The sequence below is a fragment of the Archocentrus centrarchus genome, chromosome 3 (genome assembly GCF_007364275.1).
Source record: "Archocentrus centrarchus isolate MPI-CPG fArcCen1 chromosome 3, fArcCen1, whole genome shotgun sequence".
NCBI lineage: Eukaryota > Metazoa > Chordata > Actinopteri > Cichliformes > Cichlidae > Archocentrus > Archocentrus centrarchus.
Genome location: NC_044348.1, coordinates 15,096,772 through 15,120,018, shown reverse-complemented (window position 1 = coordinate 15,120,018; position 23,247 = coordinate 15,096,772). Strand labels below are relative to the sequence as shown.

The 23,247-nt window shown below is 41.8% G+C and overlaps 1 protein-coding gene across 2 annotated transcripts in view; it reads right to left on the bottom strand.

The window, feature by feature from the left end:
* The window catches only part of rras2 (RAS related 2), a 28,047-nt gene extending 5,322 nt beyond the window's left edge, over positions 1-22,725 (bottom strand). The window contains exons 1-4 of one of the 2 annotated variants that reach the window (XM_030722554.1): positions 22,212-22,725; positions 2,203-2,290; positions 1,916-2,018; positions 28-136 (exon numbers count right to left, since the gene is read on the bottom strand). In XM_030722554.1, coding sequence (XP_030578414.1) covers positions 28-136; positions 1,916-2,018; positions 2,203-2,290; positions 22,212-22,313 — 402 coding nt within the window. In that variant the 5' untranslated portion in view covers positions 22,314-22,725. Of the gene's footprint in view, positions 1-27; positions 137-1,915; positions 2,019-2,202; positions 2,291-6,205; positions 6,253-22,211 lie in introns of those variants that run through there. The other variant, XM_030722565.1, reaches the window with a different exon arrangement.
* Between the last annotated feature and the right edge of the window lie 522 nt (positions 22,726-23,247).

The window sequence follows — 23,247 nt, the reverse complement described above, 5'->3', positions numbered from 1 at the left end:
CCTGTCAGTGCAATCTGTTGGACTTACTTGTCTCTGTAGTTCCAGATCTGCTTTGTTTCCTACAAGGATCATAGGGAATTCGTCTCTGTCTTTGACTCGGAGAATCTGTCTTTGGAATTTGTAGATTTCTTCAAAGCTGCAAATCATATCAGATGGTGTTAGGCGGTGTTCTCTGAACAGACAGGTTATGCAATATTTTCTCATGTGTCGATGAATGCATTCATCTATAAATGTACATGAGACAGCCCTCAAAGCAAAGTAGCTAAATAACCCCACCACCACTGCCACACCCACGCAAACAGAACAATCAGCCAGACATCGGGGCCATCACCACTGTGGATAAGACAGGATGGCTGAACATGTCAGAATAACAGAAACATAAAATACATTTATTTAAGGCTCTCTTCTGTGCACTGACCTGACTGCTGACCCATTAAAATACAGATAGCATGTGAGGGCTCAGTTTCAACCAAACAGCAAATAAAAATGTCAAAGTGTTTCTTTTTTTTTTTTTTGGAGGGGGGGGGGTGCAACCACAAACCTAGGGCGCCATTCCAGCCTTGGGCCCACAGACAGCCTGGTGAGCACATAGTAAATCTGGAAGGACTTGCCTAATATAAATGAAGGAAGGAAGGACTGTTTACAACATAAACATTGGGAGGGGGGCAGTGGCAAGGGAATGCAGCTTGCTGCACTGCTGGGCAGGGACGCAAGCACAGAGAGGATGAGCAGAGACAGATAGATTACAACAAAAACACTATAAAGTTTCACATAAAAACGTATTTCAGAAAGTGGCTTAAGCGGCGATACATTAAGGAGAATTAAAAGCCAGGGGAGGGGGGAGGGCATGCTGATGTATCTGAAGCTGGCTGGCATTTTTTAATGCTAGTTTGCTTCTATTTGATAGTATTAGTGAAAATCCAGAGAGGAAGCTGGAAGTCTAGACACTGTTATATGGCATCAGTTAGTTTTCATTGAAACTGGTGGAGCCTGCCATTTCTGAGATTATCTACAAAAACACGAGGAATACCCTCACAAACCAAACAATGTGGGAATGTTTTTTTTTTTGTTTGTTTGTTTTACTAGTCTCACTATTACAGTAGTCTCTCTTCTGTCTTAAAACAATGAATTTGCTCAGAGCTGGCTTAAACAGATTTATGACAAAACAGCAGGTGCAATAAGACGTGCTTTTGTAATAAAATGATATTTGTTTATATCAAGGTAAAAGCAGGTCACCAAATCAAAAGGTGACAATCTGTAGTCCTTTAAATGTTACTCATAATCAGCACGGTTTGAAAGTGTGGAATAAGAGGAGACATTTTTGTAGTAACTGGTGTTTAAAGTTTAAAATAAAGCTCTGTGACAGTGTGACTTTGACTCATGCTGCTGTGCGCTGGGGTTTAACAGGCTAAAGGACGCTTTGTGCCTAAGAGTGTTGTCAGTGCATACATACGTACATGTTGCTAGTATATACATGCTGAATTTCAACAAGGGTTCAACGCTATGGGATTCCTGTCAATTCCCTTAAGAGTTACATGTGTCTAAAGATAATGCTCTACGAGCCGACACGCTATTGTTTCAACAGCATGCAGGCTTTAAATAGAAAGCGAAGGTGAATTCAAGAGAACAGGCTAAGGGGGTAAGCGTAAAGAACAAAAGAATATGGCAACAAGAACAACAACAAGGTCCGGAAGTAAAAGCGCAACAAGTGAGAGTATCGGTGCAAGATTTATGGTTTTAGTAGAGTCAGAGGTAGAGGAGGAGCAGCGAACAAGAGTATGTAACTGTAAACAGAAATCTGAAAAAAAAAAAAAAAGACGAGAAGTGTGTGTTTGTGCTTGTGCGTGTGTGGCTGTGCGTATGCGTGTGTGTGTGTGTGTGTGTGTATACACACAAGACGAAAACTGTCACTTACCTTCCTCTGTCAGTGACTGAGAAGACGAGCAGGAAGCCCTCCCCTGTCCTCATGTATTGTTCTCTCATGGCTCCAAACTCTTCCTGTCCAGCCGTGTCGAGAACTACAGAGCACACACACACACACACACACACAGACACACACACACACACACAGTAACTTGCAGCAAAATAAACTTCTGAAATCAGTTCCTCAAGTGCAAAATACTTCAGCAGAAAGGACCTACGTGTGCGTCTTTGTACTTGCGTATTTGCACTGGTTCTGTTTATTCAGCAAAGTGCACTTACTGTCGAGCCTGGCCGGCCTTTCGTCAATCACACACTGCTTGGTATAAGAGTCTTCAATTGTGGGGTCATAGTCAGTGACAAAGTATGACTGCGGGAGAAAAGGACAAAAATGTGGTTAACATTTTCTTTCAGCTTACTTATTGTAATAAATGAAAAACTGAATCTGTGAATATATCTGAGGTCTGCAACTACATCAGCTTGATAGACAAGATGTGTCAATATCACATCCAACCTATAGTGTATTTACTTTATATATCCATCTTTGCAGAGTTTACAAGAAACATGATAAGCAACTTTATAGAAAGATGTCCTTTGTGTATGTCTTTCCACAAAAAAAAGGTGTTCTTGGAACAGTTTCCACACCATCCACTGTTTTTTTAAATTTTTTTACAGCATTTCTTCCATTCCTTTGCGCACTGGATAAAGCAGAACACTTAAAAATATAAGCTTTCTTCTTTGCCTGAAGAACCTTTTACCAGTTTTTATGCACTTTGGACTCCATCGTATGCTCAAACGGCTGCACATTAATCAGCTGGCTACAAAACAGCCACTTGTCTTTGTCCTTTTGTTGTAGGTTCAAACAGGTGACAATCTCACTGACCTCTACCACTGGTAGCACGCAGCAGGCGGGAGGTAAGCGCACCACGTGCAGACACCTGCACGAAAAATCTGCAGCAAATATTCCCTCACACAACAACCACCGTTTTCAGCTCTGACAGCAGGCGTGCTTTTCATGCTAATAACTCATTTACAAGATGTTTCCTCAGTTACTCCTGAAGTCTTTTCATTTTGGGGCCAATATCTGGTCTCTCGGTAACCTCAGCTAGAAGGGTGGGGCCAGGGTGCTGGAGGGTGGGGGGTAGGAAGAGGAGTCATGCATTTTTTACATTTTTCCCATGTTTTGTTGTTCTCGCTCTCCTCGGGGGACTAGTTAAGTGGTGACAGCTGAGGGGAGTGCTCGGGGAATGTCAAACCAACACCCTAAAACACAGCGCGATCACGCGGACATAAAAATCCAGACAAGCTTCCCTGTCATTCTAACAATAGGCCAAATTAAACTTTTACAGTTGCAGTTGCAGTCGCGTTGTTTGCGCCTGAAACTGTATGTTATTTTATGACTCACACAGAATCCTGCTTATTTAAGGTTAGCTGGCAGCTGAGGAAACAGAGAGAGCTTGCATTATGTGCTGTCAGTGACACATCTCTGAGTAATATGTAGGCAGCATCTCAATTCTGATTGGAGCCTGAGTGAAACATTTTAACTGATATATATTAATAGTAATAGTGGCACGGAAATGCAAGAGACATGCCACCTCTCAAGGCTATGAGAGGCTCATATATGACTAAATGCCATCAAAACTGTTTTCAGTCAGATAATTACTGCAGCTCCATCATCATTACACACTATCTTGGCAAAGATGATCTGTGAATACTGTATCTTGGCATGCTTAAACACATTCATGGGATCAAAATGTTTATGCCTTTAAAGTCACTGGTTGATACTGTATATCATCAGATTTCTTTCAAATATCCATCAGAGCGTGCCATCGAAAAATCCTCTCTTAGTCAAGCTCTATTTCAGGCATGGAGCAGTTTACATGTTTTTATAATTTGTTGTCTCTTACAGCGTCTGCACATACTTTTTTTTCCACGCCTGCAGTTATCTGATGCTGCAGGAGCTGCAGGTAATTTCTCCCTCATACGCTCCTGTCGCCGTGCAGTGTGGAAGCAAGACTGGCCTGTGTCACATCCACTCACCGCTGTTCAATAATTCATCTCTATTACTGTGCATCCTAGAATTCACTACACTGACACTGCCTTCAGATGGTGAGACAGACAGAAAGCGAGATGGGGGCTGGGAGGTAATGCCGCTTGTCTTTCTCGTCCCTGCCCACCACCACCACCACCACCACCACTAGTACTCTTCCAGCTGTAGCTTCAGCATGTGACCTCGGCCCCGCATCAACCTCTTATTCCTATTCTGTCAACCTCGGGCTGCACTGAGCATCGCTCTGCCCCGGCTATCCCTCCCCTTCCTCCACATGAACGGGCGGTGTAGATGCTGCACTCCGCTCTGGCCGATTGTCTCAGTGCCATTTCCCGTGATAGATGAGGCTGTTTTGCAGTGCCAGCAGCACCAGAGCCAGCACTAACAGGGCCGTAGCCCAGCTTGGCTGGGTTTCAGCTGGGCCGCAAGCAAAGCGGTGGGCTAGGTGAGGAAGTGCAACATGGCAGGAGGGCTACCAATAACTATATGACATGAGCCAGCATGAGTCATGTCTAGTAATGTGGCCTATAAATCTTTATACTGGTCCATGACTTCATCAGATTAAAAAGGCTCTTTAAAACGGAATGAATCTGCTGCATGTCGAGTACAGCCACATGAAAGAGGGTTTTGAGGAGCAGTAGCTGCCAGAAGATCGCCATGCACCACAAGGGTAGTAACCTTAAGGTGCTGACTGATTTTTGGGTTTTTTTAGATTTTTTTTTGACCTGCCTTTGAGCTGTCTTTTCCTTTTTTTTCCCCAACTGCTGTATTTTTTTTCATCTGAAAATCTAAAACCTGCAGCCATGAGCGCAACACTCAATTAATTAAGTAATTGATAAAATTCAAGACAGACCGATTACCAGATGAATTCATATGAAAACACTGGAGAGGATAAGATGAGGTCAAAAGCTTGAATAAAAAAAAAAAAATCATCTGCAGCTTTGACATTAAAGATTTTCTGCAGCAACATTGGAAGCCTGAGGTAAAATACTAGTATACCCAGTATCCCAGTATACCAGCTTATGTACAAAATTTGAATGGAGCTAGAAAAGATTATTAGCATCTTTGGGTTTCACCTCCACTCAACAGCATGACAAAATTCAGGTTTATTTGACATAGACTATCAAAATCAAGGTGCCTAAAACTGAAAGTAAGAAAGAAAATCAGTACAACAGTAGGTACACAAAAACACATTGTATAGTTTAGATGTTGGTGGCAAGGTGGGTCACGCCGCACTGAGCCATGGTCAGCACCACAGGAAGGAAACTCCACCTCTGCAGCAGGGAGCTGGCCCGGCCGAGCCTTCGGGTGGCGGTGATGTCACAGATGACACGTTCCCCTACCCCGCCTTCCCAGCAAAGTCCAAACGTGTTTCTCAGTCCCGCTCCGAGAATATCAGCTATACATCCCAGCTGTATGCAACCCCCCCCCCCCCCCCCCCCCCCCCCCCCCCCCCCCCCCCCCCCCTCACACACACACACACACACACACACACACACACACAAAGCACATGCACGCTCACACCAGAGAAACATTAAAGGCCATGAATACAGGCCCGGTAGACGAGGCTCAGCTGCAGTACAGCGTTTGTGTGCTGAGGCTGTTCTGTATCTAAATGACGGTGAAACAAAGGCAGATTGTTTTCTGGGTTGAAACTACCAATCCAAAGAGGAACGTCAAAGAAAGGGTTAAAAAAAAAAAAAACAACTAGGATGCAACAAGTGATCGTTTAGGATCAATTTCTGTCTAGGTTATTATTTTTGATCACTCAGTTTTCTTTTGGTGTTGATGATGAAAGGTTTTCAATGTCCTAAAAATGATGGGGTTTTTTTTTCACTCCATATTTCATTTTCCAAAACACTACATAATATATTAAATTTATTCAACGAATTGTAAAGAAAAAAATGCAACAAATCGTCACATTTCAAAGGCTGGAACAAGCAGATATTTTTTGGCTACATGGAAATTTTTTTTTTTTGTTTTTGTTTTTTGCTGAATTTTAGAGCTACAATTAATGCAGGAAACCAGGAAAAAAAAAAAACATGATGGAAAAATGTGACGCACTGATTCGTTTTGAGACAAACCGAACCGAACACCATTTTTTAAAAATTCAGATTTTAGGTGCTTTTGTCTCCCGAACCACTTTGTTGCTCAACATAAGACTTAAAACACCAAAGCACCCGGTGAAGTTTCTGCTTTACCAACAAGTCAAGAAATAAAGAAATTAATCCTTACTGTTACGACTGCTGGTTGCCAGCGTCAAGCAAAGCAAGAATGGGTGATGTGCGTAGGCGTGTAATCAGCATCGTGCTTGCACTATGCACCCACTTCCTCCTCACACAAACAGCTATACTAACACTAAATATAGATCCTTTTCCATCTCAGTCAGTTATCCTGCTTGTTTGGTTAGAGCCGCCTGTTTGACTGTTAACTGATATACCATCATTTTCTACATGGAACATAAAACCACTGATTCAGCACCAACGAAGATGAAACTGAGATTTTTTTTTTTCTACATTAAGAAAAACGTCATTAAAAAAACAAAAGAAACACCCACCCAATGAGGCTAAATGGTGTGCCTGCTCACAGGACCGTCATAATGAGAGGGAATGCTGAGTTAAAACAAATAGTCATCAACACAGTTGGGAGCTAATTACCTTCTGCATATGGCTTAATGCCCAATGAGAATTCCCAGACCTTAACTTCAAGAATCATCAGCCGTAGATATTCTTTAATTAAAGAAAAAATGTAGATTGAATATCATTAAATGTTATTCTAGTCAGCATATGCAGATTTATACAATTCCCCAAACTCCTCATTCCCCACTCCAACACACCTCGGCCTACCACATTTTCCAAAACTGATACATAGTACACGAAAGCTATCTCTTGCAGTATGTTTGGAATTTTGGGAGACCTCACATGTAACAAACATTTTATATCTTGAGTAAGCGAGTTTATATTTTTCATAACTGGTTTTGAGTTCTTAATGCTCCCAGGAGCACTCAAACTCTTGTGCTCAATGGACAAAAAAAAAAAAAGAAAAAAAAGTAAAAAGAAAAAAAAAATAGCTTTGCATGAAGAGGTGAGTGTGAAAACGAGTTGCGCGTGGTTTCATGCATTTCGCAGAATGAGCTGAAGGTGAGCCACGAGCCTCAGGAGTCGTGCAAGCTTTGTTGATTCAGTGCATTTGTAACCACAGTTTAAGTGAATGAAAACTTTTTTTTTTTTCACACTGCAGGACTTTTGCCAAATCTATCAAATATGCTTGGCCCAGAAAAGCTATATGACACGGACAAGGGAAGCTATCACTCTCTTACAGTTCAGCTTACTTTAAAAAACTGACCCATGCTCTTCATTCTGCTGACAGAGCAAATACAAACCGCTACACGCACTGAGACATCAGGACAGGAGCGGCCAACACGTGAGCGGGAGGCGGGCGGGGTTGCTCTCCAGCTGACAGGTGAGACATGGCATTTGTAAGATTTGTTCGGTGGGCCAGAGCCAAGTTCAGCGATTTCGATTAAGAACACAAACCCCATGCCAGACAGACTGGAGCCTGCCAAGTTGCACCCTGAGCAAGACAGCAACAGAATGTGACAGCTCCATTTCCGATAGCACATCATAGCAAAGCAAGACAAACTCATGCACTGTACATGGCAATAATAAATGCATCAAAAAGGCATAAATATTTGAGGATTTTCTCTGAAGGTTAACTAATATTAATAAAACTTCAAGTTTCTTTCTTCAGTATCACTCCAACCCAATGTCATTCGTGTCTAGGTCAAACGCATCTTGATTACCTCAGCACCATACATCAGAACAGCAGAGCACAGCTGTGATCTAAGGAAAGAGAAATGTGACTGTAGGCATCACTTCCTGTCCATAAACCCGTGCAGGTTTAACCTTTGTGGAACCTCTCGGGCTATGAGCAGCTGTCTGCAATCAAATAGCCGCCATCGGTGTTTAATGTTAAACAGATGGAAATGAAGACCAATTCCTCTGCAGTCTTTGCTGCCCTGCCTGTCCTCCTCCATTACCGCCTTTCTTTTCATGCTTCACAAACTTTCACACGAGTGATACAAGAATCGGTGCAAGGAGCATTGTTCTGTCGAGTACCTAGGAGCGCCTGAAAAATGGGGGGGGGGTCAGACCAAACGAAAAGGTTTGAGGGGGAGTTAGACTGTAGGCTACATGAAGAGGGAGAGCAAGAGAAAAAAGAGGGGGAGGGAAAGGCATTAACTTCCTGTGGAAACACCCACTTTTCCCATGAGCTCATACAAACCAAAAAGGTCACTTATTCAATACCTAATACACATGGAGAGAAAGAAAGCACACAATGTGTCCACTGGCTTAAAGGGCCACAGGGGAGCATTCTGTTATAGCTGGGAAAGCTTTAAGACAGTAAACAATACTGCAAAGAATTGCTCGAAAATTTTAAAAATTGTGTTGGCCCTTTCCAGAAGTTCTCCACCCCTGATGTAAAGCAAGCCGAATGATGCATCCATAGTAATGAGACTTTCATTGAATGTTTACAGTTCGAGAATGCAATCTGGGTACAGGCACCAAACTTTGGCTTGATGCCAAATTAAATGAACCCCTGCACATCACTCCTACGAGCGCTTTCCCTCCTAATGCGCAACAGATCAATAGCTTTTTTCCTTTAATCACTGCCTTGTCCTTAAATGCCAGCAAGCTAGTGAAACCCCACCCCACCAGGCAAACCCTTGGCACAACGCACACATCCATCCATTTCCATGACCTTACTGGAAATTCAGATCTTTCCACTGTAAAGTCAAAGGCTAGTAAATATTTTTTTTTCCATAAGCAAGAGAGATAACGGGCAAAACTATGAAACATAAGGTCAAAGTTGTTAAAAAAAATACTACCTCCCTCCTCCCCCCCACATATATTTAGTATTTAATGGTGATTCTTTTATATTTAGTCTTACATTTAACAATAAGCACAAAAAATAGAAAGACACGACACAACATGGAAAACTACAGGTGATATTCCCCCGAGCTGGGAAAGCCAGCAATGTTGTTGCTCTGATCCATGTGAACGGTAGCAGGTCGTGATAGTTTCATATAGGTGATGGCAGACACATCCACTGGTTATTTTAGTAAAGATGTAGGTGAGTGTACTTCTTCTTTTTCCTTCCTTTTTTAAATCCCAAATATATTTGCTTTGACCACATCTTTTTCATGTACTATAACGGCCTTTATACTCTTGGTTCTGCCACACTCATGTAATATTTGATGTTTCTGGCACTTTTATATTAAAACTGCACTGACCAAGTGTCCACTTTGAGACAATCTTTGTTACAAATATATTGTTTTGAATTCAGTATTGTGATACTGAAGCCCCATCTTTCACACCAAAGTTCAAACGCAGTGTTGGAACTTCCACACTCATTTAAGAGTGACAACACGGTTGAAACTGTCCATTGCAAATGTAAACTCTTGTTTAAGAAGATCATATAAGAGAGTAAAATTTAAAAAAAAAGACTGAAGTTACTTTAACAACCCTATTTTAACTGATTCTTGTGGCAATCCCTCAGCAATGACTATTTTCATTCAAGTAGCCATTAATAAGGCATAGCTGAGCGCTATATTAATTATTACAAATACACCGGGCATATTGTTAGGATAAAACGTAGGGCCTTAGACTTGGGGACAGCACTCACGCAGAGAATAAAGCACAGGATAAATGTCCCACCAAGTAGGCCAACTCCTGGTGCAGCCAACCCCCTGCTCTCCTCTAACCTCTCTGGCATTAAGACTTCAATCACCCTGCTAAATATCAATGCGTGCTGGACTGAACACTTTTGAACCCGCTCAAAGGCACAGAATCAAAGCAGTGCCATTTAAAGGCCCTTTTCTACCAGATCACTTGGCACAAAGCCACCCATTTTCTCTATAGTGGCCACAACACACAGTTTCTTTATCTCAATTTCATGAGTAAATTCTCTTGAATTATAAGCAGACACGTGTGTTGTTCAGAGACATTCAAGCTCAACATGTGATCTCACTAATGTTCCTTCTCCCTGCATTAAACCTACCCTAAACCCAGACATTGATGGGTTATTGACACGGTTTTCTTTACGGCCTTTTAGCATTTTGCTGGAAGGAACAGAAAATAAAAGACCCAATTGACAAATATCTAAAAAGACAGTGAGCCCCTTTGACTCTTTTGGCCTTTCGTTTTTATGGAGGTGGGAAAAATTAGACCCATGTGATGTTGCCTCAAAACTGACTTGATAATTGAGGATAAAACGAAGAAGGTCCTGAAAGAACTGTGCATAATGTAAATGAGATACAGTGTACTCAAAAAACTCAGAGGCCTTTTATTTTTTTTTTGCCATTAAAAATAAACACTAATGACATTTAGGCACAAAGCCTACATTAATGAGATTAATAACACCTCTGTTTGCCTACTTTAGTTACACATTAGGTATGTTGTGACTGAGCCTTGCTGTTTGCACGTCATGTAACACAGCACCATGTTTGCATATGTTTTTGCTTCACTCTGGGCTTTAATCAATTCTTCTTCCTCTGCTTGTCTTTGTGCAGAAGTAGCACCGCACACGCTCTCATCAACAAAGCAGCACTGTGACAACTCAGCGAGAGGACACCAGCTACCGCAGTGGCTGCGAGGACAGAGAAGCTACTGTGTGACTTTCAAAAAACCTTATACAAAGTCATTCAGTGGAGTGTGGCTCGCAGTCTATGGTTCTCAGGAAAACCGTATGACTGGCCAAATAATGGGATGCTGATCAGTGCTGAAAATAAAAACCAGGCCATGAATTTGTTCTTAACCAAATTTTTCAAAAATCCAAATGGCTGACATAAGATGGCACAACAAACATTTTTCTTGTAATATCTGTTTTAGAATGAGACCTTTAACACCTTTAAATGTACATTTAACTGTACCGCATCTGCAAGGTGGGGTGTGTGTGTGTGTGTGTGTGTGTGTGTGTGTGTGTGTGTGTGTGATCATCTTCTCCCCTTCTCTCCACTAGTATAAGTGCTCAGTGTGTATTTCGACACTGGTGTGCTCTACTGCAAGCCGTAATTCTTAGCATGGGGTGATATGTCAAAGGAAATGGGTCCACTCAATGGCATCATGTCAGACGCAGCAGCATTACTGCTGTGTGCTTTTAAACCAGCAGTCCTACAACACAGGCAGCAGAAAAGTTATTACTCCAACAGGCAACTCCTCATAAATAAGTCCTAATGGATCTTTCTCTTCACCCTCTCACGGTTCCTGTCTGTTGATCTTGTCACCATAACCACCGTGTCACAATCAACAATTGTGTGTGTGTCACAGTAACAACTTTTTTTCTTTTTTAAAGGCAAATATCCAGAGAACAAAATGCCAGGCGGTGTAAACAGCACTATACACGCGCTGGTATATTCCCACATTTGCACGTTAGTTGTCATTTTGACAGCGGCAGAAGCAGCACAGCAGCCACATCATCACCTATTAGAAAACAATATTTTATAAACACACGAGGATAAATCTTGGAGTAACTGGAGCAATTTATATTGGTAACTCCTAAATCAGCGTTGGCACAGTGAAATCTATTATGTCAAGGTTCTTTTTTTTTTTTAACTGATAACTTGTACACTTCAAACTGCCATCTTTAAAATCAAAAAGGTTGTCTCTTGTGCGTGCAGGGGCCTGAGTTCCACGTTCGTTAACTAACGTCTACAGAAGCTTAGCTGTAAGAGGACAATGTTTTGGTTAGACATACTACACACACTTTTGAGGCAGCTGCGGACTTTGTGAGCACTGGCGTGCGCCAAAGAGAGATTCGGGTTAGTTGACGCCAACTGGTGCCGCAAACAGGGTCACATACAGTTGCTGTGTGTCAGATAAGTGTAACAGTCACACAACAGCTGCGTCGACTGACCAAATTCAGATATTCCTGAGTCTATCTACACACATACCTGAGGCCCTCTGGTTTGGCTCGCGTAATTTAGCAGTGGGCGAGGAACACAAGGCCCAACTGGCCATTGTCACGAGCGCATTTGGACGGTGAGTAGTGCTATACCGTCACCTGTTGAGGGGTTGTCTCATTCCGTGCCTCACCTCCCCCTGATGGACAGCAGGTGCCCCACAGGCTTCTGGACACCGTCTGCATGAGACGTGCCAAATGTCCACCAGCTGCCTGGCAGGCAGTTCAGAGCCCGGCATCAGCGACAAGCACACGCACATAAAAAGAACCATTCAGAGCGCTCTGTTGACTAAGGTGCAGAAAATGTCCCCTTTACACATGGCAAACAACAAAAGGTACTTCAATTAACAGTGTAACTAACCACCCCTGATGATAAAAATCAACACTGTTAACAATTTTTAATCAACATAATCATCTGTAATACAGTTAATAAATGCAGGCCTATTGTAAAAAGATGTTCATACATTCGGAATGTTAAATGCTAGAAGGTGTGGGGAGTGGGACGCTGAAATAAGCAGCCTGCATGTCAGTTTCCCATAGCCAAAGCTGTTGTTATATGATTCTGAGATGCGAGACCTGATACTGTGACTAGTTATTCTGAAACAGACAGATGTGTAAACACAGAACAATAGCCAAAAACAACACAGAGGAGCCTGCCGTCCTCTTTGTCTGTCTGACTATGTGAGGGGCAGCGATTAGAAAACTATTAGAGGGACATCCAACATGCTCAAAATATACATAAATAACTGCATGTAGTAGAGAATTTAGGTTTTGATGAAACTGAATGAATTTCGAAGCAATGATTTGTAATTCCACGTCATATCTGTCATTTACTGGCATTTAAAATGATTAAAATAAATCTTCTAATATCAAGTTAAGAATGAAGGTTTGCGCCTTTGTGATCTTCAGTAATGAAGAAAAGAAACACATACTTCCATAAGCATGGTACAATAAAAAAACATGCATCCTGAAAAAAAAATACAGCATTTCAATCGATATGACAAATGAATAAAGCTTTAAAACTTCTAATAAATACAACAGCTGAAACCAACCAGCTGAATACAGTCTGAAACAGAGGAAAACAGACATTATATTGAGATCACAGAGAACAAAACCCAGACACACAAGCCTTTTTGTCACCATTACAAACGTGACAAAAGGCTGTCTGTGGGTTCTCATTGGTTAGGTCTCTCAGTATTAAAACCCATAAACATATACAAAGCAAACATAGCTTTGAGGTGAAATTGTATATCCAGCTCAAAGCGTTTACATGCAAAGATAAATTCCAAACAAGTCCATGGGGGTGGACACGCCTGCCAACATACTGAAATTAGCTGTTTTCAGATGACTGTCATTTATGCCGTTGCTGACGCTGATGATGTGTGAATGGCTTGCTGCATGCATCCTACACCAGCTGTATGGCTTGCATGTTCAAAAGAGGCTTACAGCATGGGTTGATGCCCAGCTATAGACTGTGAAAACACTAATAAAACATTTTGCACACACAAGTTACTTTTTTCAGTCAGCCTATGAGTGATAGTCTAAATCCAATTAAGTAAAGTTCTGAAGTTCTAAAGTTTCACATCGACATCCTGCACTGCGGGTGCTTAATCATACTTTATAACCTGCAGATTACACTGACATGTTTTCAAACTAACTGCTACTGGTTTTTATACCAGTAATCATTCGATATAGTTGCCACATGCTTCCTGTTTTCAGTATAAGAATTGCTGCGTCCTATCTTACTAGACATTTTTGAAGATTATCCCCTATTTTCCAATTATTTGTCACTATATAGTGCAATCGTCCCCATTCAAAACAGCAAATTATCCTATTAAAGTGTATAGAGTAAACTCTGCATGAGCTTAACGGCAATACCTTTTAAATTGTTTAGACTATTCACAACTCTTATTACTTCAGACGACCAAGATAATGGTCACTAATACAATGGTATTGTAATCTGCAGCACATATAGCAGACAGAGCACCACGATAGTGGTGCAGACTAAGTGTGTCTTAAAGGTAAGGCTCCAGCCACACAGGCCTAGAAACCAGTCAGTGACCTCCTGGTAATCTTCAGTTGCCAGGGAAAACTGTGGATTCCCAACTGGCTGGCAAGTAGTCGCCCACAGTTTGCACGGAAAACACCAACCTGTCTGGAAACACTCGCTAACTAACCACCGAGCAGTGGACATGGCTGCCAGGCAGACAAACAGAGGGAGACAGAAAGGAGAAATATGCTAAAATTATTATCTGATCTCAGACCTGTACTGCCTGTTGTGGAACATTTTGGATCACACCTTTGCCTCTAACTAACTGCGTGCAGAAAAGATGTTTCCAAAAAAATATGAGACCCACTTAATAAAGCATCAATCACTGACACAATGCCATTTTCCATCTCATCGCTCCAATCTTATATATTCTTTGGTTTTCAGCTTTACCGAGAGCTTCTGCACCTCTTCTCAAACAGATTTACTCCGTTGCTGTCACACTGAAAGCTCCTCTGAGTTAGGTAAATGAATGCTGGCATTCGTCTTGAACAGGCATCTTATGCGTACCCCCCTGAGACCAAGTTTTTCTTTGACCGAGAAATTTGATGCCACACAGTTCTTCAAATGCCACGTTAATAATTATGCAGATATCAGAACACACAACCAACCAAAAAAACAAAGCAAAACAAACAAACAAAAAAAAGAGAACCAATTTATGATAAACACATAGAATATGCAGAAGAAGCATGCAGAATGAGGAAGCACGCTTTCAAAAAAAATGAGTGACACCCACTGTTCAGGTATACAGATGTGTAGAACTGTGGATGTGGAACACGAGGACATGGATTCCAGTCAACGTTTGTCAGAGTGTGTAAACATTTAAAGGCCAGAAAAACCTGAGGTAGAGCAAAGTGAAACGGTTGTGAGCCATGCATGTAAGTCTACTCCTGGATCTTCAAAACTAATACCCCAACAATAAAACACAGGTGCAACATATGTAATCAGGATGGATATAACCACAAAAATATAGGGTAATCCAGTTGTTTTTCACATTAATGACTTCATTGCACATTCAATTTTTGCAGATTAACAGTGGTCTTCCTCCCTGGATAGTCATTAGGTTCTCATTAGCTTGGAGCAAAGGGGATGACCTACTAGTCTCTTGAGCTTTCCCAGATGGGTGGGAGTGTCTTTACAGATCCTCAACTCCTTTTCGTGTACATTCCTTGGCTATGTTGCTAGGCATTTTGCCAGATTCAGCTAAATTACCTCAGCATTGGGACTGTGTTCATCCCCCGGCGTTTGAAAAGCCTCACTTGGGCGCTCTTGATGCTGAAACACTCATAGCAGCTTATGTCACAATGACAAATCGGACAGCACGTATTGCCAGCTTGATGCTCAGCCATCATCAGTAAGCATACCCAGCAACATATGCAGCTGTATATGACATCCAGCAGGTATTGACACGCAACAGTGCAGCGCTGCAACAATTCTGATGTTCCTCTGTGTGGAAGAACCTCTGGCAGTCTTTAATTGGACAATTAAATAAAAAATAGAGAGAGCAGACAGTTATTGTAAGCTGCCCACTTCAGAAACCTGACCATACAGTTGAAGAAGAAAAGCGTTCATGTGTAGAGTTACGTATTCTCTATACACTGCAACTTGCATTCCTGCAGTGCTACAACGGCACTAGCCACACGATCTGCTGTATTCATGCCTAGCTGGTCACATAAAAATGTATTTATTAATTAACTGTATGGTTTACAGATTATATCTGGCAAGAGTTCAATGTTCACTGAAGTAAGATAATTAAGTGTGTAGATCTGCATAGTATTTGTACACCAGTGAAGGACAGCTACAGTGCAAAATACAAAATACAAATCGAACTGTTAAGATCAGTAAGGGGCACCAGATGAAGTTACACCGGAGGAACCCTTCTTTATGACCCGTGCACATCTGGCAATGTTTTCATACTAGAATTACACTTTCTACAACCCAGAATAACTCCACTGTTCTTTAAAAATAAAATCTGCCCGTTTCAAGCTACAGCACAAGTTGTTACATAAAATTTTCATGCAGACACCAAAGAATTAAATAAAAACTACAGACCCCACGCAAGCGGAACTGAGGCTTAACACTTCACAAAGGGTTTGGGTGGAAAAGTGATAAAGCTTGAGAACAGTATAGCAGCAAAAGATTCCAATACAGCAGAGAAGGTGGAAAGGAAACGGTTGCTTTAAATGCAGCCGTTCAAATCTTACTGGAACACATTAACATGAAACAGGTATTGATGTGAGTGTAGCACTGAGCACTTATAGTAATCTGATTCTTAGTAAGCAACCAGAATGACAACTACCCATTATTAAATGACTGTTTTTTTCTTTCCAGCTATTATATAGAGTACACACTGTCTGCTGTTTACACAACACAAATATTTTCTGTTGATGCGTCATAGTCAAACATAGTCATAGCGTGTTGAGATTTATTTTTTAATACTTTATTGTTAGAAAACCAAGCGGCACCCTCCGGATGCTGAACTGCACCTCTTGAATGTGTTTGCGGTGTTGATGCCTTTTGGATTTTTTTGATGCAATCATCTGACAGCTAATATTAACATATTATAAGAAGTCTGTGCTCACAATTTTTGGGAGCTGCAATTCAAGTATTATTTTATTTATAGGTTAGCAGATGCAATCTGTGTTACAGGTGGGGGGAAGAAAATCAGTATAGCATAGTAACGCAATATTTTATGTGGCAACACTCTATCAATATAGGGACACTAAATATTCAGAGCAAGCTAATGGCTCGGTCACACAAGTAAAAAAGGACAGCAGTGGCTGCCTGGTGATTGTATAGAATTTTTTTTTTCACATAATGCAACTGATTGCAACTTATGGTGATTAAACGGTTGGCCAGAGTTGAAGGATGTTTGATCATAAGGCGATTGCATCGGTCGCCTAATTAGAGGCAACCTTGCAGAAAGGTTGCCTCCTGGTTATGTTCCTGTAGGAGAAGAAGGTTGCTGAGCGCAAATGTAATAGTTAAATGAGAATTTCTGCTGAACGTGAATTTCTGTCTATGTAGACAGAAACAGATATGTGATTTTTGAAAATTTATCAGAAGTAATTGCTGTATTATCAGAAACAGATTGCATGTAATTGCCAACTTCACCCCATTCAATCGCAGACTGATAGCAGACTGACTTTGTCTTATGGTAATATTTATGGCAGATTTTAGTGACAGTGTTGGTATGCTTGACAATCGCATTTTGCAGCAACAATATAAGTGAAGTGACATAACTTTATCTTATTGGATAAAACAGCTACTGACAAAGTTTAACTTTGAAGACATAATTTGCAGTTTAAAAAAAGGTTATAAACTGCAATATATACTATTGCAATACTGAAGTATAGCGCAAAAATCGCAAAAAATATCATGTAGTGAGTGAGGTATTGTATTAATGTCGTATCGTGGGGTATCTGGTGATTCCCACCTCGAGTCTGTGCTAACCAAGCTAGCCATCTTCTTCACCTTCTTCATTAATATGGCCAATTCCAGCTCCAAAAAGGAGACTTCAACAACCAAACTGCCATCCAAAACCAGTGAGTGTCGTAAGATGGATCAATATACAGTCCATGGTGAAAGCCAGCGAGGGGCTTATTTGCTCTCACTGAGGCTCTACTCTGTGAGAAAGCATAGTGTGACCATCCAATACAGCTAAACAAACAGTTCATTATCATCACCTACCCACACACGTCTACCACATCCTACACTGAAAAGGAGTTTACCATCATATTGGTCAGTTTTAGGCAGGTGCTATACTTTCCCTATATATACAGCTTTTCTACTCTTATTGAGCAATCAAGGCAATTTTTACTACAAGTCTCATTCATGCAATCATACACAATCAAATACACACACAGCACTTTATTCTATGCCAGTGGATGCATCAGTGTCAACTTGGGCTACCCAAGGATACTTTGACATGCAGACTGGAGGAGCTGATGATTGAAGCACCAATCTTCCCATTGATAGACAACCCACTCTACCTATGGAGCTGCCCCACAATCAGTTGGGTCTGAGGGACATGAAGTTCATCATCAAAGGGTGAATGCAAAGCTCAGTGGATTTTATTAAGGCAGATTCCAAGGGGACTTGCAAAAAGCAGACAGAAGAAATACAAAAGACTACTCGTCTGGCATCTGCAGGTGTCCATGTCCGCATCTGCAAGCGAATATAATCAGCGGCTTGCACGAGAAATAATGAAAAGACATAAACTAGAAGAAACAGCAGAAGAATATGCCGCAAATGAAGCTATTTGCACTCATTTCTATGGTATTTGGCGTATGACTAAACCAGACAAAAAGCTACAAACCGCCTGTATTTAAAAAAGGCTGAGAGCATGCTCCGTGTGGTGATTCATAAAACAATATCTCTAAACTAGACATCAAACGCGCATTCACTGAAGTATCGTTACAAAGACACTACCTAGCCACCTGTGGCTGTTTCTGAGAAATGCACATGAAACGGCACCCTCCGCATTTCAAACACTACTATTACCACTATATCCTGCCTCCACATGTCCAAGAAGAGCTGCTGCCCTTATAATACAGGTTTTTTTGTCAACCGAGCTGCTACTTTTGGCAACCTATCTCCTGAAAGATTTCATATCTGACTAATCAAAGCAATGTTAGAAGTTATGTGAGACACATGTAATGAGAGTGCATATGAGAGAAACTGAGAGAACACGTGTTTTAGCTGTAAATCCAGCTGAGGTCCACAAAAATCCTCAACTAATCTGCCTGGACTTGATCAGTCAGGATGTTTTGTTCTCATTTGTGAACCTCCATGGCCCAAAGGCTGCCATCATACTAATATTAGCAAGCATGTGAGAATGCAACACCGCTCTTCATCTCAACATCTCTATTCGAGAGATGTCTCATGCTGGCGGCTTCTTTGGTTACCAAGAATGAGCAGGGTTTCTAATATATCATTATTTCAGGGATTAAAAAAAAAAAAAAAAAAACCACAGACACACACATAACTCCACATGCAGTGCTCACATGCTCAATGTGAGTCATCTTTTCCCTTACTTGGGATGCTTCCTCCCTTGCAGACGTCACATTAAACAACACGCAGTGTTCAACAACTTTTGTCAGATGACTCAATGTTATGTCATCGTAACGCTATTTCAACTTGAGTCAAATGCTTGGCATTAGGGGTGGCCAGCAGCTCCGGGGACCTGCCACTCTGTTATTGCTCTGACTCCCAAAAAAACTCTCTTCCAGCCATCCATTTTTTTTTTTTTTTTGGCTTAGACCCTGCTGAGAGCCCTCAAGATCAACACCACCAGCTATCACACCTCAGGACTTGCAAATGACTAAAATGTGTTTGTGGAACAGAAGTAAAAAGAACATTTAAAAGCTGGCATTAAATGATTAAAGCTGCCATCAGTGCTTTTTTAAAACCCTTATCGTGCTGGTGCACTGTGGTCATTCACAGCCACCTTACACATGAACGCACGATAAACACTTCAGCACACACGCACACACAAAAAATAAATAAATAATGTGTGATGCCACAAGAGGATGATCTGCATGTTTAAACTCAGTGGAAGTGGGGAGTAAAATACCTTACGTAGCTCATTTTTACTGGCTTATCTGAAGTAGATCTAAGTCTTCACCAATGATGACACCAACCCTAACCCTAACCCTATGTTTTAGAGACAAGAAAAAAAGTACTTAAAGAAATGCTAATTATTTTTGATAGATGTTAGTTACCCTTTTTTGTCCCCCGATTCCCAAGAATTGTTAAAAAGAAAAAAACAGTTTCTGACAGTGCGGTGTCGGGGTCAGGGTCAGGGATAGGGTTGGTTGTACTGATGAGGACTCAGACCTCAGAGGGTTAATGACGAAGCTTCTGGCAAGACACTGAGCTGTCTCACCAGCAGCAACAGAGGTTAAAACATGAGTAATATTTCTTGCCATAAAGGTGATGAAAATCATATGCAAAAAAGCAGGAAAAGTCTATTTTTGGAAAGAGAGTGCTTGCTAAAGAGCAAGCCAATCAAAGAAAAGCATTTGGGATATATTGAGACTTGGGACACTCGCACTCACTTTATCAAGTATTTCTTGTTTTTGGCAAAACACATAACACTAAATTTAGTACTAGTCAAAATGAAAACTAACACACATACATGCGCACAGAATTCCAGTGATTCAGGAAGCAGGTCATGTTTTTCCATGCAGAACTAGGAGGTCCTAAGAGCAGCAGTAGAGGGACTTCCTTTGCCAAAGGGCCAAATTCCACATGGTCCATGACCATTAACCCACCCAGGCTGACTCAGACACCACCACCCCACCCCCCATTCCACACACACACACACACACACACACACACACACACACACACACACACACACACACACACACACACCCTCAAACTCACAACACTCAGCATAGTTCTGGGGGAAGTCTCGACTTCACAACCAGCTGTCAGGTCCACCCTATCACAGCACAGCAGACGACTTCTAGAAGCCTCTAAAAAGTGTTTGTTAGTTCTCCACCTACTATTTCTATCACTATCGTGGCACTAGACACACCACCATGCACTAAGAAAAACAACTGAGGTAATTAAATGTGGGTGCTGCTGAATACAAAATACATATAAACAGGACATCCAAGCAAAATCCTCAGTCAAGAATCAGTACTTAACAAAATTCTGCTAAATGCTATAGCAAGAGCCCAGTGCAGACAACCTGATGTCCTCTGAGGAACCATCGCAGGTAGCACTCGCCTGGCAGAAATATTGGGCTTTAGTTGATTTGAGAATTGAGTCTGTGCTCATGCTTCTAGAGCATCCACAGTAAAAGCTTTACTGCAAATCCAGGTGAGCATTTAAGTCCATCTCAGTGCAAACATGAGGTATGATTTAAATGATTATGGCATCATCAGTAAGAGCAGTCTACACTACAAATGAGAATATTCAGGCACATTAGGAGTGTTACTCCAGTGTTATTACAATAACGTCTGAAGTGTCCCCCTGACTTCAGGTCTATCTAAACCCCTTTTACTTGGTATGCAGTTAATGAGCTTTTTCTGAACCCTCATTAGACCCCCACCCCCCACAAACGCAAGCTTTTCACCCCCCACGATTGTCTGACAGTGTGGAGACATGCAGCTGCCTGTCTTGCCTCCTGCAGTCCAGAGGCAGCATCAGTAACACACTGACACCATGGGTGGGGAACACAAGGCAGAGGGCAAAGTTTTTCATCTCTCTCATACACACTGTGTGTGTGTGTGTGTGTGTTATTGCTGTGTAGGTGTGTGTGTGTGTTTGGGCCCTCTCCTAAATGGCGATTATGAAAGCCTGGAAGGTCAGAGCAGTGTCTGCAGTGTGCTGGAATGCAACCAGGCATTAGAGGGAGGTAAACTGTTTACATGCCTTTTATATGCGACACCAGTGAGTTTTTCTTCAAGCGGGCTGCTGTAAAACGGATTGAGACGCTGCCTTTCACGGAGGTGGAAGCAACGTTTCATTTCTAAGGTGATCTATGTTAGTGTGCTTGGTTCCTGCTTGAAATGAGGTTAACCAGCAAGACTAGTGAGACTCTAGATCACAACACAAAAGTTAATCATCTCTCAATGGACATTTTGTGCTGCTGCTGCTGCTGCTGCTGCTTATTGTACAGTCACCCAACCTGAACGGATTTTCTCTGTCTAGTTCACATATTTCCAGTGAGATTTGGAGGAACAGTTTGATGGCACTTAAAATGAATGCAAACGCACCTTTTCTTCTACCCCGAGAGAAAGAGACTTAATGGGACACTTATACGGCTTCTAATTTATGTCTTAAAATTGTGCGTCTTTGTGGGTCACTACGGTCCCAATCTCAGGAGTCCTAACAACTTAGCATGGACTCTAAGTCCGCTACTTTAATTTGCAGACTAACTTAGTAAAAAATAGGACAACTCTGTAGCTCCAAAGACCCACTTTTCTTTCTCTTTTGACTGGAGGCTACATAAACTGCAAAGTGGAAGCTGTCCTCTCGGAAATCGACGCGTTAAAGTGACAGCCGTTTAATTCTTCACATCTCGTCCTAAAACCTCCCCAGCAAGCCCCTCGGTTAGATAGTTGTAGGCCTCGGCAAAGTAGAGTGAAGAAAGCAGACCCCGGTGTCCGTTTACGGGGTTCCCGTGTCTGGCCTCCTTCTTCTTTGGCCGTGTTTTCGGGTAAGCATGGAAATCAGAGCAAGGCTACATTCAGTTCAACGGGAAGGTTTAACGCTACTGACCTGAATAAACTGGATAGTCAGTGCTGATTTCCCGACGCCACCTCCTCCGACCACAACCAGGCGATACTTCTCCTGCACCGAGCCGTCCTTCCAGCCTGCCATCGAGGACACTTTGCTGCGCTCGCCGCCGCCGCCGCCGAAACACCAGTAAGCAGCAAACACCCACTTTTCCCCCTGTAAACTGAAGAGGCCCTGTAGTTGGAGGCACCGGAACGCAGATACAGAGGCCAGGCTACGTGCCGAAACGTCTCGCCTGTGCAGCCCTTTTATTTAGTTGTAGGGTTATAAACGGACAGGGATCCCGGTCGGAGCTACCACCGCCTGCCCATATGCCTGACCGTGTTTCAGGCTCGATAACACTGCGCCGCTAAAGATGCTGATCCGATAGTAGGAGTAATCAAGCCGGGCCAGTACTAACGTCTGGCGCTAGGGGCTCTTCTACAGGCAGTTTGCGACTGCCTGTCTCAACACCCTCCTGCACACACGCAGCCCTTAACCCACTCTGCAGCTCTGTAAGTATCTACAACTAATATCACGCACCCCGCAGTCACATTCCTGCCCTCAAATGGCTCTGCAGCGTCTGCTAGCTGTAATTACAACCAATTACGCAGTGATAACGTGTGATGCAGCCATCATCGCAATGCAAATATCCAGCAATATAACCTCTCTTTGGTTTAAGCGTTCTGGAAGTTACTTTATTTTTTCAGTCCAAAATAAATAAATAAAAGAATAAATAAATTCCCTATTTTATTATCCACACTGTTTCCACTGTTTAGTGGGATTAAAACCAATTGTTTGTAAATTCTAAAAATAAATATTTTACTACATCAAAGTGTAGGTCGTTAATAATTGTCAGAAACTGCTCTAGCCATAAGATTTGTATAGATGCTCAGGTTAAAAAAAAAATACTAATTGTTATATTTAATTATTTTTAAATATTGCTCACTTGTGTCTTGGGCATGATCCAAATACAGTGAAAACATGAGGCTGTATGGCTGCATAAAGAAGGGGGAAAAATGCAGTAAACACAGGCTAC